The sequence below is a fragment of the Pelodiscus sinensis genome, chromosome 5 (genome assembly GCF_052426305.1).
Source record: "Pelodiscus sinensis isolate ZL-2025 chromosome 5, ASM5242630v1, whole genome shotgun sequence".
NCBI classification, from domain to species: domain Eukaryota; kingdom Metazoa; phylum Chordata; order Testudines; family Trionychidae; genus Pelodiscus; species Pelodiscus sinensis.
This window is the reverse complement of record NC_143056.1, coordinates 134780350-134800126: the sequence shown is the minus strand read 5'-3', so window position 1 is coordinate 134800126 and position 19777 is coordinate 134780350. Positions and strand designations below refer to the sequence as shown.

At 60.4% G+C, this 19777-nt stretch overlaps 1 protein-coding gene and 1 long non-coding RNA gene across 8 annotated transcripts; one reads left to right on the top strand and one right to left on the bottom strand.

Moving 5' to 3' along the window:
* The first annotated feature begins 14 nt into the window (after positions 1-14).
* On the top strand, positions 15-18324 carry LOC142829308 (uncharacterized). Of its 2 annotated transcripts, XR_012903736.2 has the most exons (4): positions 15-131; positions 526-670; positions 14809-15011; positions 18133-18324. It is a non-coding gene; the product is annotated as an uncharacterized LOC142829308 (long non-coding RNA). The 2 variants fall into 2 exon arrangements; XR_012903738.2 differs by lacking the exon at positions 15-131 and having other exon boundaries at positions 532-670; positions 14883-15011.
* GREP1 (glycine rich extracellular protein 1) lies at positions 477-8449 on the bottom strand. 6 transcript variants are annotated; one of them, XM_014568890.3, is made up of 15 exons: positions 8239-8449; positions 7480-7539; positions 6301-6345; positions 6062-6118; positions 5809-5838; positions 3695-3724; positions 3104-3151; positions 2858-2917; positions 2713-2772; positions 2475-2540; positions 1640-1696; positions 1454-1519; positions 1267-1332; positions 1023-1076; positions 477-614 (listed from the first exon to the last, which is right to left on the bottom strand). In XM_014568890.3, exons 1-15 carry the CDS (start codon positions 8309-8311, stop codon positions 589-591), a joined length of 798 nt encoding a protein of 265 aa, XP_014424376.2. In that variant the 5' UTR covers positions 8312-8449; the 3' UTR covers positions 477-588. The 6 variants fall into 6 exon arrangements, with proteins under 6 accessions (XP_014424376.2, XP_025035861.2, XP_014424379.2 ...); XM_025180076.3 differs by having other exon boundaries at positions 1454-1516; XM_014568893.3 differs by lacking the exon at positions 2713-2772.
* Positions 18325-19777: the final 1453 nt, after the last annotated feature.

Below are 19777 nucleotides of genomic sequence, written 5' to 3'. Positions count from 1 at the left end.
GAGACTCAGCTTTACTTTTTCTTCAGGACGTTTCTAGCACTATGATGGCGAAGAAAAGCTTCACAACGTGCCTGGAGAAGAGCCAGCCTCTGCCGGAGTGTGCGGAGAGCAAACGCCAATTGCCGTGGGAGGTGTGAACGACAGTGGAACTGGGACAGCGCGCAGGCGTACAGAGATCTCGAGACTTCAGCTTTGTGCGGGATCTTTATTGCAAGCGCTCCCACATCCCACTCTCTAGCTACAAACACATATTCTCTGCCTAGCCAGTAAAAGGGAGTTAACAACCGAGTCACCCCGCTCCGACCTTCCCGGTATTCCTGTACAGGCCTACCCTTAAAACCCCTCTCTCCTCGCTGGCCAAGCCCAAGAGGAAGGGAGGTCAGAAGGGTTGCAGCCTCACTTTCCAAACACATTACATTTACCAGTCACTGTTTGTTTTTCTGTTAAAAAGACAGATCTGTAGCCATTAAAAATAAAGAGAAAGAGACGATAATTTATCTCAGGAGAAATTCTTTGCTTTTTCAGCACCAGAAGCGGTAGGCTTCTGCCATCCTGTGGTGCGAAGTTCCCCAAGTGAAGGTCGGGGACTCAGCACTTCCCGGGAGGGCAGCGACCTGGCATAAAGAGAAGCATGAGGTCAGAGCTTCAAGAGAGCAGCACATCTTCAAGGGTGAGTGGAGACTAGTGCATCCACCCACACATGTGGGGATAGAGAGCTATTCCTTCCCAGAGCCCCTGCCTTCTCTTTCTCTAGATAACAGGGCATTGATTCTATATGGGATATACCATCATCCGTCTTACCTGGGCTGCGTTCCTCCTTACCCAAATACTGTACTCTTCCTGAAGTTCACCCTGCTGTGACATTTGCAGCCACTGCCCATGTCAAGCCCTTAGCCAAATTGCAGAGATTTGGCTCCTTTAGCTTGTGTCCTCCCCCAAGATAATCCCCTCCAAGAGTCATAGCTCTTCCCTGTTTCCAAGATTCACCCCCCACCAACACACATGCCTTCCCCAATTCTTACCTCTGTATCCATTCCCCAGAAAGCCGTTCAGCCCATACTTGGCCTCCTTGCTTCCTAGAAGCGGGTGGGAGCAGATGAGAATTGGTCACTGGCCATCCCCGTCTGCTACCCAAAGGAGAATGACTCTCTCTGGACAGCAGGGGAAGGCACAGGACACGCATGCAAGAGCAGTTTTGGTTGCATCACAAGACAATAGGATAAAATGTTGCGTCTCTCCCCCACTCCCCCCCACACACACTCCTACCATATGCTGCTGGGGAGAGTCCATAGCCTCCAGGAGCCTGCCCTGCTGTGAGTGGCCCGTATCCCCCTGCAACAGCGACAAGAGTTATCAGGAGGGGTGGAGTGGAGTGGGGCAGGAGCAATGGCTGTGGGGGGAGCTCCCAGCTCCCTCAGTCCCAGAAGCAAATGGTGCAGGGTGGGGATCTTACCAGCAGCCAGTCCGTTAGCCTGCAGATCCCCTCCGTTTGCATGTCCCAGTCCATTCCCGTTGCCTGCTGGGGGAGGGGGCAGGAAATTAGCACAGGAAGGGGCTTTGAGCCCCTGGGGATGAGTATACATGTGTCCAGAGGCAAGGGGGGACCCATGTGACTGGACAGCCCCTCACCATCTCTTACCATCCAGGGAACTGGGCCCAGCCTGTTGTGCCCTGTACATTAGTTGCCCTGCACCACCTGGAGGAGGAAACATGGTAGTGTTGGTGAGTGGAGATCTCAGCACAGGGACAGGAGATTGCACTGCCTACGGGCAGGGCGGGACGGTATGCTGGGAACCAAGGGAGCTGTCACTGCGGGAGGCTCCAGGATCTACTGGTAGATCCCAATCTACTGGTTGGTGACCACTGGTTTAGGCAAAGCAGGGTTGGCAAGGGGCATCCCAGCCCCCCGCCCACATCCCTGCACAGGGTGGGGGTGGGACGAAGATACTGGGCGGCATGGCACAGATTGCTGTGCACCGAGGCATGTGTGGATGTGCACTACCAATAGAAACACATGTAGGCGGCTGTGGGCACTCTGCCAGTCAGCTGGGCAGCATTTCAGTGTTTTCTAGGAGGCCACCCAAGAGCACAGCTTACTGGGGACACTGCTGCTGCACCTGAAATAAATCTTCTGGGGGGGGGTGTCTGCCCTTCACACTTCCCTCTATAGCAACTCTATGGACAAGTTCACCCACCGTAGGAGCCCAGAGCCCTTACTCACACCTACCTCATTTCCCAGCACCATAGTCTCCCCCCAGACCAATGGGCATGGTCTCTTGGAACTGCCCATGGTCTGGGAGCTGGCCCAGGCCTACAGCATGGACAGGGTGTCAGGATGGGGGGCACACTCCTTTGCCCCTCCCTCAGCCAGCCAGTCCCCCGTACTGGGTTTGGATTGGAGCACAAGGCCCTGTGTCCCGTTTCCTACTTCCCAGAGCTAAGCAATTCCTGGCTCTGCGGTCAGAAGGACTCACCATATTTAGCAGCTGAGAGATCTGTGCTAAGGCTGGCAAAATGCCCTAAGTAGGTAGCCTGGGCACCTGGGGATGGAATAGATTAAGGCAGTTAGCTTGGCTTGTGCACCTCTGTTCCAACCCACAGCCCTGGATTCCCCCCACAGCTCGGCCAGAACCCCTCATTCCTGCCCTGCAGCCCCCTGCCAGCCCAGCCCTGCCCCGCCCCTCGCTCTCCTCCCTCTGTCACTGGGCACACCGTTGCCATATCCTGACTGGAGTCCGGCCCCAGGGTGACTGTTCCCTCCTGCACCGTAGCCTAGAAGAGAGATGGGAGATCAGACAGGCTCAGCCTGGATGTGGAGGGGGGGCGGGAAGTGAGGTACAATTTGTGGTCCTCTTACCATTCCTGTATCCTGGCTGTGCCCCATTGGCCAGGTATCCACCGCCTACTCCAGCGATTCCTACAGAGCAAAGAGAATCCAGATTGGGGTGCACTGCTCCAGCCCTGGCCTCTCCCAGTAAGGGGTGCTGTGGGGGGTGCCGTGGGGAGCAGGGTAAAAGTGCTAGCAGCGGGGGGGGGGGAGCCCCTTCTACTCCAGCTCTGGCTCTCTCAGCAGGGGGTGCTGTGCTTAGCTCATGCCCCTTACCTTGTTGAGCTGTGGGGTAGCTGCCAACTCTGGGTCCTGCCCCATAACCTGTGGGGGGGAGATCCCAGAATGAGACCAACCTAGAGCACAGAAGAATCTGGCTTCTGCACTGTGGGCTCTGGCACTGGAGGCTGGAAGCATCGGGGCGGGGGGTGGAGAGGGAGGGGGCTAGCAGTGAGGGGGATGGTTAGCAGGGGGCTGTGGGTTTTGGAGGCAAGGATAGATAAATCTCTTTCAAACCCTTCAGGCTGCTCGGCAGGTGAGCTCCTCTCTGCCCAGGGAGGGGAGGGGGCATGGCAGTTGGGCTCACCTCAGGGTGCCAGTGGTGTGAGCAGTAGGGATCTCCAGACAGAAGGAGAAGAAACAGCTGGCGGGAGCGGGGGAAGAGGACAGCCTGCGGGGCACGTGAAGGGTGGAGACACTGGGGCAAAGGACAGAGATGGGGCCTGCACGGGGTATTACCAGCACTGGGGCCTTTGCCACCCCCCAAGGCCTGTGGGAGAGGAAACGCAGAGGCGTCAGCGTGCGTGGGAGGGGTGTAGTGCAGGGCGGGCCAGAGGGGTATGAATAGGGCAGTGGAGTCCAACTCACCTCCCAGGGGCAGTGCAGCGTGGAAGTACCCTGGAAAGATACACAGGGCGGCCCCTGAGTGCTGAGCACCGCCAGTATCCCCCCCACCTTTCCCAGCCGCGTGCAGAACCGCTTTATGTCCGCCGGCATTCGAAACGCAAACCTAGCCGTGGGGCGGCCCTGGAATTTCACCTGAGTGGCCGCACAAGCGCCCAGCTTCCAGGGACCCCTGCCCATAGCCCCTGCTGTCCCAGCCCTGTTCCCACAGCTCTGCCGGTGCCCCTCTGCTGACCCACAGCCCCTGCCCCCCACAGCTCCGCCGGTGCCCCTCTGCTGACCAACAGCCCCTGCCCCCCACAGCTCTGCCGGTGCCCCTCTGCTGACCAACAGCCCCTGCCCCCCACAGCTCTGCCGGTGTCCCTCTGCTGACCCACAGCCCCTGCCCCCCACAGCTCCGCCAGTGCCCCTCTGCTGACCCACAGCCCCTGCCCCCCACAGCTCCGCCGGTGCCCCTCTGCTGACCCACAGCCCCTGCCCCCCACAGCTCTGCCGGTGCCCCTCTGCTGACCCACAGCCCCTGCCCCCCACAGCTCTGTCAGTGCCCCTCTGCTGACTCACAGCTTCCTGCCCCCCACAGCTCTGCCAGTGCCCCTCTGCTGACCCACAACCCCTACCCCCCACAGCTCTGTCAGTGCCCCTCTGCTGACTCACAGCTTCCTGCCCCCCACAGCTCTGCCGGTGCCCCTCTGCTGACCCACAGCCCCTGCCCCCCACAGCTCTGCCAGTGCCCCTCTGCTGACTCACAACCCCTACCCCCCACAGCTCTGCCGGTGCCCCTCTGCTGACTCACAGCTTCCTGCCCCCCACAGCTCTGCCGGTGCCCCTCTGCTGACCCACAGCCCCTGCCCCCCACAGCTCTGCCAGTGCCCCTCTGCTGACTCACAACCCCTACCCCCCACAGCTCTGTCAGTGCCCCTCTGCTGACTCACAGCTTCCTGCCCCCCACAGCTCTGTCAGTGCCCCTCTGCTAACCCACAACCCCTACCCCCCACAGCTCCGCCAGTGCCCCTCAGTGCTGACCCACAGCCCCTGCCCCCCACAGCTCTGCCAGTGCCCCTCAGTGCTGACCCATAGCCACTTAGTTTGCATTGGCTGGTTTTGTTTCACACCCTGGGCATAACCACCTAATGCTGGCAAGAGGAGACTGGGAATTTGAGGCCTCTGGGAAGGGAGTGGTGTGGAGTCAGGTTGTTAGAGCAGGGTGTCTGGGAGCCAGGACTCCTGGTTTCTCTGGGAGAGGAGTGGGGTCTAGTGGGTAGAGCAGAGGGGTAGTGCCATGGATACCCACGGCCCATCCCCGCTGGGCTGCAGACACAGATGTAGCCTTGCAGGGCCCCATGGCGCTCCCCCATCCAACTGCACATCTACCACCCAGCCCTCGGGCTCCGAGCCCTGCTGTCTCCATCCTGCAGCAGGGAGTTGTAGGGCCCAGCTAGCTCAGCCAGAGCTATTTTGAACAAGGCGCAGCTGCACTTTTGCTCCCGGGCAGTGGGCGCTGTGAGCAGAGTCCCTCCCAGGGGCCTGCGCGAGGGCACGGGGGTGTCGAAACCACTCCAGAGGGCGGCGCTGCGTGCCAGGGTCCAGGAGGCAGCCCCAGCCTGGGGGGGGGGCAGGTGTGGGGTGGGAGCCTGAGTTTGCCGCAGCCTGTCACTGCTGTACAGCGCCCTGCGGAGCTGTCTGTGCCTGTTCAGGGATCTGCAGAGAGGGGCAGGATGTCAGGACTTCGGGGGTCTAGCTCTGGCTGAGCCCCTGCCCCGTGCCTCAGTTTCCCCTCCCATCCTTGAGGCTCACTATGGCTGTCTGCTGGCTAACAGCCAGACGGGGTGGGCAGGGGGCTGCTGGGTTCGCTCTAGCCACAGTGCCCTGGGGTGTCTTTAGTGGTGCAGTCGCACAGGGGAGCAGCCCCCACCCAGCTCTGTGGGGAAAGCCAGGGCCCGCGCTTTGGAATCAGATCAGTCAGCGGGAAGGAGCCATGGACCCATGTGCCATGTCACCCAGGCTTGGGACCCCAAGGCAGTGAGGCCTGCAAAGGGGGTTCCTCCCCCAGTTGGTCCGGGGAAGGAGTGCGCGCCTACCTGCACCATAGCCTGCAGGGACGCCATAGCCTGTGCAGAAAGGAGAGAGGAGTTAGAGCCAGATGTGGGGGGGGGGGTGCACAAGGCTGGAGAGGGGCCGGGGGTGTGGGAGTGTCAGGTGGCCTACAGCGCGGAGCTAACAGGGATCCCCTAAGTGCCACACTCCCCACAGGGGACTCCAGGGTTTCTACTCCTGTGCTCAGGGACTCAGAGAAGAGCCTTTGCTCTCAGTGGGGCAGATGACCCCACTTACCTGCTTTACCCAGCTTTATGCCTGCACCCGGTGCCACTCGAAACCCATTCTGAGCTCCTGCGGGGACCAGAAAAGAGAGGGCTTAGCTGGGAGTAGGGGCCCTGATGGGGCGGCCCCAGCTCTGCTGGGGTGGCAGGAGGCACGTCTTCTGCGATCCCACCGCCCCTCCTGACCCAGCCAGCCACTCTGGGAACCTCACAGGCAGCTCTCAATCACCCAGCCCCACGCCCAGGCCTCACCTAGTCCCAGCTGCAGTCCTTGGGGTCCATAGCCAGGGTGTGGTGCTGGAAGGGAGGAACAGAGACAAAGGTAGGATGCATCAAACACGCACTGTTTGCTGCAGGGGAATTGGCGCTAGCTGGTTAGAAGAGTGCAGGGAGGAGAGGCTGCGAGGCAGGACTCCTGGGTTCTGTCCCAGCTCTGGGGGCAAGGGGGGCTAGTGGTCAGAGCAGTGGGAGGCTGCGAGGCAGGACTCCTGGGTTCTGTCCCAGCTCTGGGGGCAAGGGGGGCTAGTGGTCAGAGCAGTGGGAGGCTGCGAGGCAGGACTCCTGGGTTCTGTCCCAGCTCTGGGAGCAAGGGGGGCTAGTGGTCAGAGCAGCGGGAGGCTGTGAGCCAGGACTCCTGGGTTCTGTCCCAGCTCTGGGGATAAGGGGGGCTAGTGGTCAGAGCAGCCAGAGGCTGCGAGGCAGGACTCCTGGGTTCTGTCCCAGCTCTGGGAGCAAGGGGGGCTAGTGGTCAGAGCAGCCAGAGGCTGCGAGGCAGGACTCCTGGGTTCTGTCCCAGCTCTGGGGATAAGGGGGGCTAGTGGTCAGAGCAGCCGGAGGCTGCGAGGCAGGACTCCTGGGTTCTGTCCCAGCTCTGGGGATAAGGGGGGCTAGTGGTCAGAGCAGCCGGAGGCTGCGAGGCAGGACTCCTGGGTTCTGTCCCAGCTCTGGGAGCAAGGAGGGCTAGTGGTTAGAGCAGCAGGAGGCTGCGAGGCAGGACTCCTGGGTTCTGTCCCAGCTCTGGGAGCAAGGGGTGCTAGTGGTTAGAGCAGCGGGAGGCTGTGAGGCAGGACTCCTGGGTTCTAGCCCATTCCAAGAAAAGTGGGGTCTAGGATAGAGGCTGGTTGTCACCCGCCTGCCTTGGCTCCAGATGGTCCCAGTCCGGCTCCAGAGTGAACTCCCCCTGTTCCTGCAACCCAGACAGCACAGGGGTGAGCCAGTCCCTTGCGCCCCATTTCTATCCTGGTGGGAGACCATCCCCCTCCCCTGGGGAATTCTGGGTCCAGCTCAGCCAGAGCCTCCTGGGCAGCCCAGAGCCTCCTGGGCAGCCCAGCCTTGTGCCCCCGTCTCTCCATGCATGCCCTGTGCCCTCTCCCTTCCAGTCTGCCCACTCGGGGACACCTTCCCCACAGTGCCTGACTGGGGTTCACTTACCCTGGATCAGCGATGGGAGGTAGAGACGCCCTAGGGCTCCATTTGCCTGCAGTTTCACTCCTGGGAGGGGGTGCAAAGGGGGGGTTGCCAGAAATGGGATATCCCTAGAGAAGCACATGGGGGGCTGGGGCCCACGGTGATCAGGGGATGCCAAGGGGCTGGGACCCCAGGGAGATGTGAAGGTTGAGGGTCCCTACAAGATATTGGGGGCAGAGGAGAGCACTGAGCTTGGGGGCGCTTTGGGGCAAGGACTCATGGGAGAGAACCCTGGTACCCTGGCTTCCAGCCCCATGTGCCCATCTGGGAGATGGGGCCCACATTTCTCTGGGGCAGTCCCTGCTCTGGCCTGGGGACTTCAGTGCAGAAGGGGACGTGCACCAGCCAGACACTTGTCCCCCCCCATCCCATGGGCTGGGGTCTCAGTGCCAGAGGCAGGGCGGGCAAGCATGGGGTGGCTGGTGACACCGCAGCTGGGACTCCTGGGTTCTATCCCTGGCTCCGGGAAGGGGCTGGAGGCTGGTGGGTGAGAGCCGGGACACCCTCCGGGAGGGCAGGCAGTCCAGTCTTGTCCCTGCCTCTGCCGGGGCTAGCCCCCCCCTGCTGCTCCCAAGTGTCCCCTCTCCCCCCACGACCTGCACTGCCCCACAGAGGCGGTGCAGTCAAATGAGGCAGCCCCAGCCCCCACCACTGTCCTGTCCCATCCCAGCGCAGCCCCCCAACCTGAATCCCATCAACCCCATATTCCCCCGCGCTGCTCACCCCCCTGCAGGCTGCCCCTGGCCAGGCACAGCAGCAGCAAAAGCAGCCCAGCGTGCAGAGTCCCAAGCCCCATGGCGATGTGAGCTCCCCTCAATCCCTGCTCCCCCTATATACCCATGGCCCCGCCTCCCCAGGGCAGGCCACACCCCCAGTGACTCACTGCCCGGAGCACCTGCAAGGAGAGGGCAGCAAGGGGCTGTTGTGAGAGACACATACCAATATAGACACGCAGCACCCCACTGGGACACACTCCCAGTGAAACACACTCACCCCGGCACCCCCACTGGGACATGCTCACAGTGACACACACAGCGATACACTCCCAGTAAAACACTCCCCACTGACACACACACAGCGATACACACACAGCGATACACTCCCAGTAAAACACTCCCCACTGGGACACACACACAGCGATACACACACAGCGATACACTCCCAGTAAAACACTCCCCACTGACACACTCACAGTGACACACACACAGCGATACACTCCCAGTAAAACACTCCCCACTGACACACACACAGCGATACACACACAGCGATACACTCCCAGTAAAACACTCCCCACTGGGACACACACACAGCGATACACACACAGCGATACACTCCCAGTAAAACACTCCCCACTGGGACACACACACAGCGATACACACACAGCGATACACTCCCAGTAAAACACTCCCCACTGACACACTCACAGTGACACACACACAGCGATACACTCCCAGTAAAACACTCCCCACTGACACACTCGCAGTGACACACACAGAGCGATACACTCCCAGTAAAACACTCCCCACTGACACACTCACAGTGACACACACACAGCGATACACTCCCAGTAAAACACTCCCCACTGACACACTCACAGTGACACGCACACAGCGATACACTCCCAGTAAAACACTCCCCACTGGGACACACTCGCAGTGACACACACAGCGATACACTCCCAGTAAAACACTCCCCACTGGGACACACTCGCAGTGACACACACACAGCGATACACTCCCAGTAAAACACTCCCCACTGACACACTCACAGTGACACACACACAGCGATACACTCCCAGTAAAACACTCCCCACTGGGACACACACACAGCGATACACACACAGCGATACACTCCCAGTAAAACACTCCCCACTGACACACTCGCAGTGACACACACAGAGCGATACACTCCCAGTAAAACACTCCCCACTGACACACTCACAGTGACACACACACAGCGATACACTCCCAGTAAAACACTCCCCACTGACACACTCACAGTGACACACACACAGCGATACACTCCCAGTAAAACACTCCCCACTGACACACTCACAGTGACACACACACAGCGATACACTCCCAGTAAAACACTCCCCACTGACACACTCACAGTGACACACACACAGCGATACACTCCCAGTAAAACACTCCCCACTGGGACACACTCGCAGTGACACACACAGCGATACACTCCCAGTAAAACACTCCCCACTGGGACACACTCGCAGTGACACACACAGAGCGATACACTCCCAGTAAAACACTCCCCACTGACACACTCACAGTGACACACACACAGCGATACACTCCCAGTAAAACACTCCCCACTGGGACACACTCACAGTGACACACACACAGCGATACACTCCCAGTAAAACACTCCCCACTGACACACTCGCAGTGACACACACAGAGCGATACACTCCCAGTAAAACACTCCCCACTGACACACTCACAGTGACACACACACAGCGATACACTCCCAGTAAAACACTCCCCACTGACACACTCACAGTGACACACACACAGCGATACACTCCCAGTAAAACACTCCCCACTGTGACACACTCGCAGTGACACACACACAGCGATACACTCCCAGTAAAACACTCCCCACTGACACACTCACAGTGACACACACACAGCGATACACTCCCAGTAAAACACTCCCCACTGGGACACACTCGCAGTGACACACACACAGCGATACACTCCCAGTAAAACACTCCCCACTGGGACACACTCGCAGTGACACACACAGCGATACACTCCCAGTAAAACACTCCCCACTGGGACACACTCGCAGTGACACACACACAGCGATACACTCCCAGTAAAACACACTCACCCCGGCACCCCCACTGGGACATGCTCACAGTGACACACACACAGCGATACACTCCCAGTAAAACACTCCCCACTGACACACTCGCAGTGACACACACACACAGCGATACACTCCCAGTAAAACACCCCCCACTGTGACACACTCGCAGTGACACACACACAGCCATACACTCCCAGTAAAACACTCCCCACTGTGACACACTCACAGTGACACACACAGCGATACACTCCCAGTAAAACACTCCCCACTGTGACACACTCGCAGTGACACACACACAGCGATACACTCCCAGTAAAACACTCCCCACTGACACACTCGCAGTGACACACACACAGCGATACACTCCCAGTAAAACACTCCCCACTGTGACACACTCGCAGTGACACACACACAGCGATACACTCCCAGTAAAACACCCCCCACTGTGACACACTCGCAGTGACACTCACACATAGCGATACACTCCCAGTAAAACACTCCCCACTGTGACACACTCGCAGTGACACTCACACATAGCGATACACTCCCAGTAAAACACTCCCCACTGTGACACACTCGCAGTGACACACACACAGCGATACACTCCCAGTAAAACACTCCCCACTGTGACACACTCGCAGTGACACACACACAGCGATACACTCCCAGTAAAACACCCCCCACTGTGACACACTCGCAGTGACACACACACATAGCGATGCACTCCCAGTAAAACACCCCCCACTGTGACACACTCGCAGTGACACACACACATAGCGATGCACTCCCAGTAAAACACTCCCCACTGTGACACACTCACAGTGACACACACACAGCGATACACTCCCAGTAAAACACTCCCCACTGTGACACACTCGCAGTGACACACACACACAGCGATACAATCCCAGTAAAACACTCCCCACTGTGACACACTCAGTGACACACACACAGCGATACACTCCCAGTAAAACACTCCCCACTGGGACACACTCCCAGTAAAACACATTCACCCCGGCACCCCCACTGGGACATGCTCACAGTGACACACACACAGCGATACACTCCCAGTAAAACACTCCCCACTGTGACACACTCGCAGTGACACACACACAGCGATACAATCCCAGTAAAACACTCCCCACTGTGACACACTCAGTGACACACACACAGCGATACACTCCCAGTAAAACACTCCCCACTGGGACACACTCGCAGTGACACACACACAGCGATACACTCCCAGTAAAACACTCCCCACTGTGACACACTTGCAGTGACACACACAGCGATGCACTCCCAGTAAAACACTCCCCACTGGGACACACTCGCAGTGACACACACACAGCGATACACTCCCAGTAAAACACTCCCCACTGACACACTCACAGTGACACACACACAGCGATACACTCCCAGTAAAACACTCCCCACTGGGACACACACACAGCGATACACACACAGCGATACACTCCCAGTAAAACACTCCCCACTGACACACTCGCAGTGACACACACAGAGCGATACACTCCCAGTAAAACACTCCCCACTGACACACTCACAGTGACACACACACAGCGATACACTCCCAGTAAAACACTCCCCACTGACACACTCACAGTGACACACACACAGCGATACACTCCCAGTAAAACACTCCCCACTGACACACTCACAGTGACACACACACAGCGATACACTCCCAGTAAAACACTCCCCACTGACACACTCACAGTGACACACACACAGCGATACACTCCCAGTAAAACACTCCCCACTGGGACACACTCGCAGTGACACACACAGCGATACACTCCCAGTAAAACACTCCCCACTGGGACACACTCGCAGTGACACACACAGAGCGATACACTCCCAGTAAAACACTCCCCACTGACACACTCACAGTGACACACACACAGCGATACACTCCCAGTAAAACACTCCCCACTGGGACACACTCACAGTGACACACACACAGCGATACACTCCCAGTAAAACACTCCCCACTGACACACTCGCAGTGACACACACAGAGCGATACACTCCCAGTAAAACACTCCCCACTGACACACTCACAGTGACACACACACAGCGATACACTCCCAGTAAAACACTCCCCACTGACACACTCACAGTGACACACACACAGCGATACACTCCCAGTAAAACACTCCCCACTGTGACACACTCGCAGTGACACACACACAGCGATACACTCCCAGTAAAACACTCCCCACTGACACACTCACAGTGACACACACACAGCGATACACTCCCAGTAAAACACTCCCCACTGGGACACACTCGCAGTGACACACACACAGCGATACACTCCCAGTAAAACACTCCCCACTGGGACACACTCGCAGTGACACACACAGCGATACACTCCCAGTAAAACACTCCCCACTGGGACACACTCGCAGTGACACACACACAGCGATACACTCCCAGTAAAACACACTCACCCCGGCACCCCCACTGGGACATGCTCACAGTGACACACACACAGCGATACACTCCCAGTAAAACACTCCCCACTGACACACTCGCAGTGACACACACACACAGCGATACACTCCCAGTAAAACACCCCCCACTGTGACACACTCGCAGTGACACACACACAGCCATACACTCCCAGTAAAACACTCCCCACTGTGACACACTCACAGTGACACACACAGCGATACACTCCCAGTAAAACACTCCCCACTGTGACACACTCGCAGTGACACACACACAGCGATACACTCCCAGTAAAACACTCCCCACTGACACACTCGCAGTGACACACACACAGCGATACACTCCCAGTAAAACACTCCCCACTGTGACACACTCGCAGTGACACACACACAGCGATACACTCCCAGTAAAACACCCCCCACTGTGACACACTCGCAGTGACACTCACACATAGCGATACACTCCCAGTAAAACACTCCCCACTGTGACACACTCGCAGTGACACTCACACATAGCGATACACTCCCAGTAAAACACTCCCCACTGTGACACACTCGCAGTGACACACACACAGCGATACACTCCCAGTAAAACACTCCCCACTGTGACACACTCGCAGTGACACACACACAGCGATACACTCCCAGTAAAACACCCCCCACTGTGACACACTCGCAGTGACACACACACATAGCGATGCACTCCCAGTAAAACACCCCCCACTGTGACACACTCGCAGTGACACACACACATAGCGATGCACTCCCAGTAAAACACTCCCCACTGTGACACACTCACAGTGACACACACACAGCGATACACTCCCAGTAAAACACTCCCCACTGTGACACACTCGCAGTGACACACACACACAGCGATACAATCCCAGTAAAACACTCCCCACTGTGACACACTCAGTGACACACACACAGCGATACACTCCCAGTAAAACACTCCCCACTGGGACACACTCCCAGTAAAACACATTCACCCCGGCACCCCCACTGGGACATGCTCACAGTGACACACACACAGCGATACACTCCCAGTAAAACACTCCCCACTGTGACACACTCGCAGTGACACACACACAGCGATACAATCCCAGTAAAACACTCCCCACTGTGACACACTCAGTGACACACACACAGCGATACACTCCCAGTAAAACACTCCCCACTGGGACACACTCGCAGTGACACACACACAGCGATACACTCCCAGTAAAACACTCCCCACTGTGACACACTTGCAGTGACACACACAGCGATGCACTCCCAGTAAAACACTCCCCACTGTGACACACTTGCAGTGACACACACTCACCCCGGCAACCCTCACTGTGACACACTCGCAGTGACACACACACACAGCGATACACTCCCAGTAAAACACCCCCCACTGTGACACACTCGCAGTGACACACACACACTGACATCCACTGACTGTACATCACGCATGTACAGATGCTGAGATATTCACACTGTTACACAGATGCACCCACACAGTAGAATACACCCTGGCCTGACATGCATTAGGCCATACCCACATGCACCCTAAAATGTGTACAGCCTGATCTACATGGACACACAGACTGACACGCACCGTCCATGCATACCCACCCCCACACACACTGATATATGTACACACAACCATAGACGCACACACAGATCCACACACATCCATTCTTACCCACCCACACTCACACCCACACAGGCATGGACACCAACATGCAGTAGTACAGATACCCCGCACTGTGCCGGCACCATGCACTGGTGCACCAGCACCCCCCCCCCCCACAGGCATGCACACAGTTCCAAGCAGTCACACAACACAGCTGGATCAGCCCCTCAAGCAGGGGGTGGCAGGGACACCCTCTCACACACACAAACCCTGTTAACTGCAGCTTGTTAAACATGGCTGTATGCTGTGTATCACTGCCGACTGCTGAGTGGGAGCTGGGCCTCAGGTGCTGTGTGCTTCTCCCAGCAGTGCCCTGGCAGCTGCTGCCGGCCGAGCCCGCTGAGCGGCAGGATCATTTGCTCTGTCTGTGGTTGCTGTCCAAGGTAAACGCTGGGGCCCGGCCGGCCAGGAAAACATCCAGCCCTGCGGTGGGCAAACAGCCGTCCAGCCAGCGCCGCAGCGCGTCCAGCCCAGCTGGGTCTCAGGCGTCTGGACACCGGCGGCGGAGCTAAGTATGGGGGATAACGTGCTGGAGGGCGTGGGGGGCTGCCCTGGATCCTGCGCCAGGGGGGTCAGAGGGGATCCCCATGGGGAAATGGAATGGGGATGGATGTTGCAGTGCCCCCTGCTGGAAGGCCCATATATAGCATGGTGCCAGGCTGGGACATGGGGCAAGAACTCCTGGGGCACTGTGCCCCCAGCCCATGGGACAGGGACCCCTAGGGGCCCTGTACCCCCTAGCACCAGGTGAGGACATGGGGCAGGGACCCCCGGGGGCACACTGCTGGCAAATTTGCATGTAAGATGAGCTCCCTGACTATGGCGGCTGTCAGCGAACGTCATAGCGAGTGGGAGGGGGGCAGAGAAAGCGGCTCCCTCCTTGGGCCAGGGGATGAATGCCCCACTGCCACAGGCCCAGCAGTCCCCCACTCCCTGCCCCGGCTGAGCACCGGTACCGCAGCGCCCAGGGCCCTCTCCCGCCGTCGGGGGACAGGTCTCCCCTTGTGTCCCCACACACAAAGGCTCTGGAGAAATGCCCTGACCCCTGGAGCTGAGCATGAGGGGAAGAGACTGTGAGTGAGGGCCCCGGAGTCCTGCCCCACCCTCTCATCACACAGCTCCCTTTTCTTCCCCTCTCCTGTCCCGTTCCCCTGCCTGGCCCCAGCCTCAGACATCACAGTGCCCTGCCAAATTCTCTCCACTCACTGACTATTTGCCTTTCCCATCAGACTCTCTAGCTGGGGGGCGGGGGGAGCAGGACACTGTGGGGGTGACCCCAAGTGACCCTCTGCCCCATAAATCACAGGCCTCCTCTAAACACTGCCCTGCAGTATTTTACACCATGAGCATATGGGGTGTGGCAGCTGCTGAGAACCCAGGGGTCCTGGCTCTTAGCCCACCCCCCTCAACCCACTAGACCCCACGCCCCTCCCAATGGACCCAGGAGACCTGATCAGTGTCCCTGCTGTCTGGGAGGCCACAGGGACCCCCACGCTCCCAGACCCGGCCCGTCTGGGACTCTCAACCCTTTGGAGGGGGCCCCAATACACTCAAGGCAGAGGATGTGTCGCTTGGCCGAAGGCTCCAGCACCATGCCCTGTCTGAGAGCAGAGCCCTGGCGGACCCTCGTGTGGGCTGCCTGTCTTCCGAGGGCTCGGCTCCCCCCGCCCTGCGGGCCCCCCACCCCCGCCCCGCAGGCCCTGCCAGCCCAGCCTTGCTGGTACCCTCCCTTCTGCCCCCCGCCCTGCTGGCCCAGCCCTGCCGGTCCCCCAACACCCGCCCCGCAGGCCCTGCCGGCCCAGCCTTGCTGGTACCCTCCCTTCTGCCCCCCGCCCTGCTGACCCAGCCCTGCCGGTCCCCCAACACCCGCCCTGCAGCCCCTGCCAGCCCAGCCCTGCTGGTACCCTCCCTTCTGCCCCCCGCCCTGCCGGTCCCCCAACACCCGCCCTGCAGCCCCTGCCGGCCCAGCCCTGCTGGTAACCCTCACTTCGTCCCCTCAGCCCCTGCCAGTGCCCCCCACACCTGAACCACAGCCCCTGCCAGCCCAGCTCTTCCCCCAGCCCTGCTGGTGCCCTTCACTCCTGGCCCACAGTCCCCCCCAGCCCAGCCAGTCCCCTCAGCCCTGCCGGTCCCCTCACTCCCACCCCGCAGGCCCTGCCGGCCCAGCCCTTCCAGTACCCTCCCTTCCGCCCCCCGCCCTGCCAGCCCAGCCCTGCCGGTACCCCTCACTTCCTCCCCCCAGCCCTGCCGGTACCCCTCACTTCCTCCCCCCGCCCTGCCAGCCCAGCCCTGCCGGTACCCCTCACTTCCTCCCCCCAGCCCTGCCGGTACCCCTCACTTCCTCCCCCCAGCCCTGCCGGTACCCCTCACTTCCTCCCCCCAACCCCTGCCAGCCCAGCCCTGCCGGTATCCCTCACTTCCTCCCCCCAGCCCTGCCGGTATCCCTCACTTCCTCCCCCCCCCCCAGCCCTGCCGGTACCCCTCACTTCCTCCCCCCAGCCCTGCCGGTATCCCTCACTTCCTCCCCCCCCCCCAGCCCTGCCGGTACCCCTCACTTCCTCCCCCCAGCCCCTGCCAGCCCAGCCCTGCCAGTGCCCCTCACTTCCTCCCCCCCAGTCCCTGACAGTCCAGCCCTGCCGGTAACCCTCACTTCCTCCCCCCAGCCCCTGACAGTCCAGCCCTGCCCCCAGCTCTGCTGGTCCCCCCCACTCCTGCCCCACAGGCCCTGCCAGCCCAGCCCTGCCAGTACCCCTCACTCCTGCCCCCCGGCCCCTGCCAAGCCAGCCCTGCTGGTCCCCCCTTTCCCACCCTGCAGCCCCTGCCAGCCCAGCCTTGCCAGTACCCCCCACTTCTGCCCCTTAGCCCCTGCCAACTCAGCCCTGCCCCTCCAGCCCTGCCAGTGCCCCCCACTCCCACCCCGCAGCCCTGCCAGCCCTGCCCTGCTCTCCAGCCCTGCCGGTGCCTCCCTCTCATCCACAGCCTCTGCCAGCCCAGCCCTGGGCTCCCCCATCTGTGCTGACCCACAGCCCCCAATAGGTTAAGATCTCCAGGCTGATCCCAGCCCCTGCCCAGCTCTGAACTCAGCCATGCGATATTGACTTTGGGTGGTTTCTTGGCTTGGTGCAGTACATTTCCCTGGCTCCTGGCTCCGTGACTGGGCCTGGTGGACAAAGCTGCACTGGGCCATTTGCTTGAGGGTGGGGGGCACAAGTGGGAAGGAGGAGTCGGGGGGGGGGTGGAGGAGTCTCCCAGCCCTTTGTTCTCCTGCCAGGGTAGGGGGTGGCCCTGGGCTGGGAAGGAAGGCGCTCGCCGCAGTCCAGGCGAGACTGCAGGAAGGGCTTGGGGGTTACTGCAGCGGTGGGGGGCACTGTGCCGTGAGCCCTGCCGCCCGGTGCTAGTGAGCACACCGTGGGGAGACAGGACGAGGGAGCGCGCTCTGTGCTGAGCTCCAGGGCACTGTTCCTGTCTCCCTATCTTACACATGGACTGTCCAGTGTCGTGGGGGACCCAGGGGCCCTGCTGTCCTGCCCTCCCCCTCACATCGACATGCCCAGTGTCCCCCTCCACTAAGTACTGGGAGTACATGATGCAGGAGAATTTAGATCCTGCTTTTCTGTTTCCCCACGTCGGCAGTGAACCAGGAACTGGCTAACCCGTCTGCTGGCAAGCGTGGCCCTTAGCAGGTACCTGGGAGCAGGCCAGTGGGGGTGCGGGCTGGGAGTCGGCAGGCTCATGCAGGGGGAGAGGGAGGGCTGCCGGCTCCCAGTCCAAGAGCCCACGTGGGCTAGAAGCTGGCAGACCTCCGCCCTCACTGCCGTTCCCCCCCCCCCCGGTGTGAGGCTGCTGACTCCCAGCCTGTGCGTGTTGGTAGCCAGCCCCCACGCAGTCGTTAACCAGTTAGCTACTGAAATGGGATTTGACAGCCCTGGGAGCAGTAGTTCCACAGGCTGCCCACAGAAACCTGCCTTGCTGTGTCAGCCGGTGTCTGCCCTGCACAAGCCGTGCCAGGAGACGCGGGCTGGACATCACACCAGTGCTAGGGAGGGCCGGCCAGGGAGCGTCAGAGAGGCCCCAGGAAGTGGGGAGCAGAGGGAGCCCAAGGCAGAAAGGGGATCTCGGCAGGAGACAGCAGAGGAGTTCGACCTGGCTGGGACAGGAGAGGGCAGCCGGCGCTTGCTGGAGGGTGACTGACATGCGGGAGGCCAGCTGGCTGGGAGGAAATGAATGTAGAGAGCCATGTGAAGAGAGACCACTGGAGGAGGGGGCGCTAGATGGAACACAGCCAAGGGGGGGCCAGCGGGGTTGATCTGCAACACGCCCTGTTCAATGTGGGGTGGGGCACAGGGCTGGGCTATCAAGGGTTGCGGGGTGGGAGTGGGGGGCACTGGCAGGGCTCGGCTGGCAGGGGCTGTGGGGCGGGAGTGGGGGGCACTGGCAGGGCTCGGCTGTCAGGGGCTGTGGGGCGGGAGTGGGGGGCACTGGCAGGGCTGGGCTGGCAGGGGCTATGGGGCAGGAGTGGGGGGCACTGGCAGAGTTGGAGGGGCTGGACTGGGCTGGTAGGGGCTGCAGGGTGGAAGTGAGGGGCACCAGCTGGGCTGGGTTGGGCTGGCGGGGAATGCAGGGCAGGAGTGGGGGGCACCGGCAGGGCTGGGCTAGCAGGGGCTGTGGGGCAGAAATGAGGGGCACTGGCAGGGCTGGGGACTGGGCTGGGCTGGGAGGGGCTGTGGGGCAGGAGTGGAAGGCTCTGGCAGAGCTGGGCTGGCAGGGGCTGTGGGGCAGGAGTGGAAGGCTCTGGCAGAGCTGGGCTGGCAGGGGCTGTGGGGTGGGAGTGGGGGGCACTGGCAGGGCTGGGGGCAGGGCTGGGCTGGGAGGGGCTGCGGGGCGGGAGTGGGGGGCACTGGCAGGGCTGGGGGCAGGGCTGGGCTGGCGGGGGCTGTGGGGCGGGAGTGGGGGGCACTGGCAGGGCTGGGCTGTCAGGGGCTGTGGGGCGGGAGTGGGGGGCACTGGCAGGGCTGGGCTGGCAGGTGCTGTGGGGCGGGAGTGGGGGGCACCAGCAGGGCTGGGCTGGCAGGGGCTGCGGGTCAGGTTGTTTAATTCCTTATACGGGGTCCCCCACACTCCTGCCATCCCTGCCTACACTTGAGCCATCTGGGGACTCCGGTGTTGCTGCTGCCCCACGTCGGGCACGGTCCGTGCATCGTTCTGTTGCCTCAGTACGTGCTGGGGGCGGAGCGTCTGCATTGCCAACAGCCCGGGAGACTCCCCCAGGTCCACAGAG

Bases quoted from the DNA above. Each gene is read 5' to 3' on its own strand.
- GREP1 (XM_014568890.3), bottom strand. From the start codon at position 8,311: ATGGGGCTTGGGACTCTGCACGCTGGGCTGCTTTTGCTGCTGCTGTGC. The intron at 1,520-1,639 runs GTAAGAGATGGT...CCCCTCCCCCAG, and splicing joins TGGGCCCAGTTCCCTGGATG to CAGGCAACGGGAATGGACTG. The intron at 615-1,022 runs GTAAGAATTGGG...TCTTTATGCCAG, and splicing joins TCTGGGGAATGGATACAGAG to GTCGCTGCCCTCCCGGGAAG.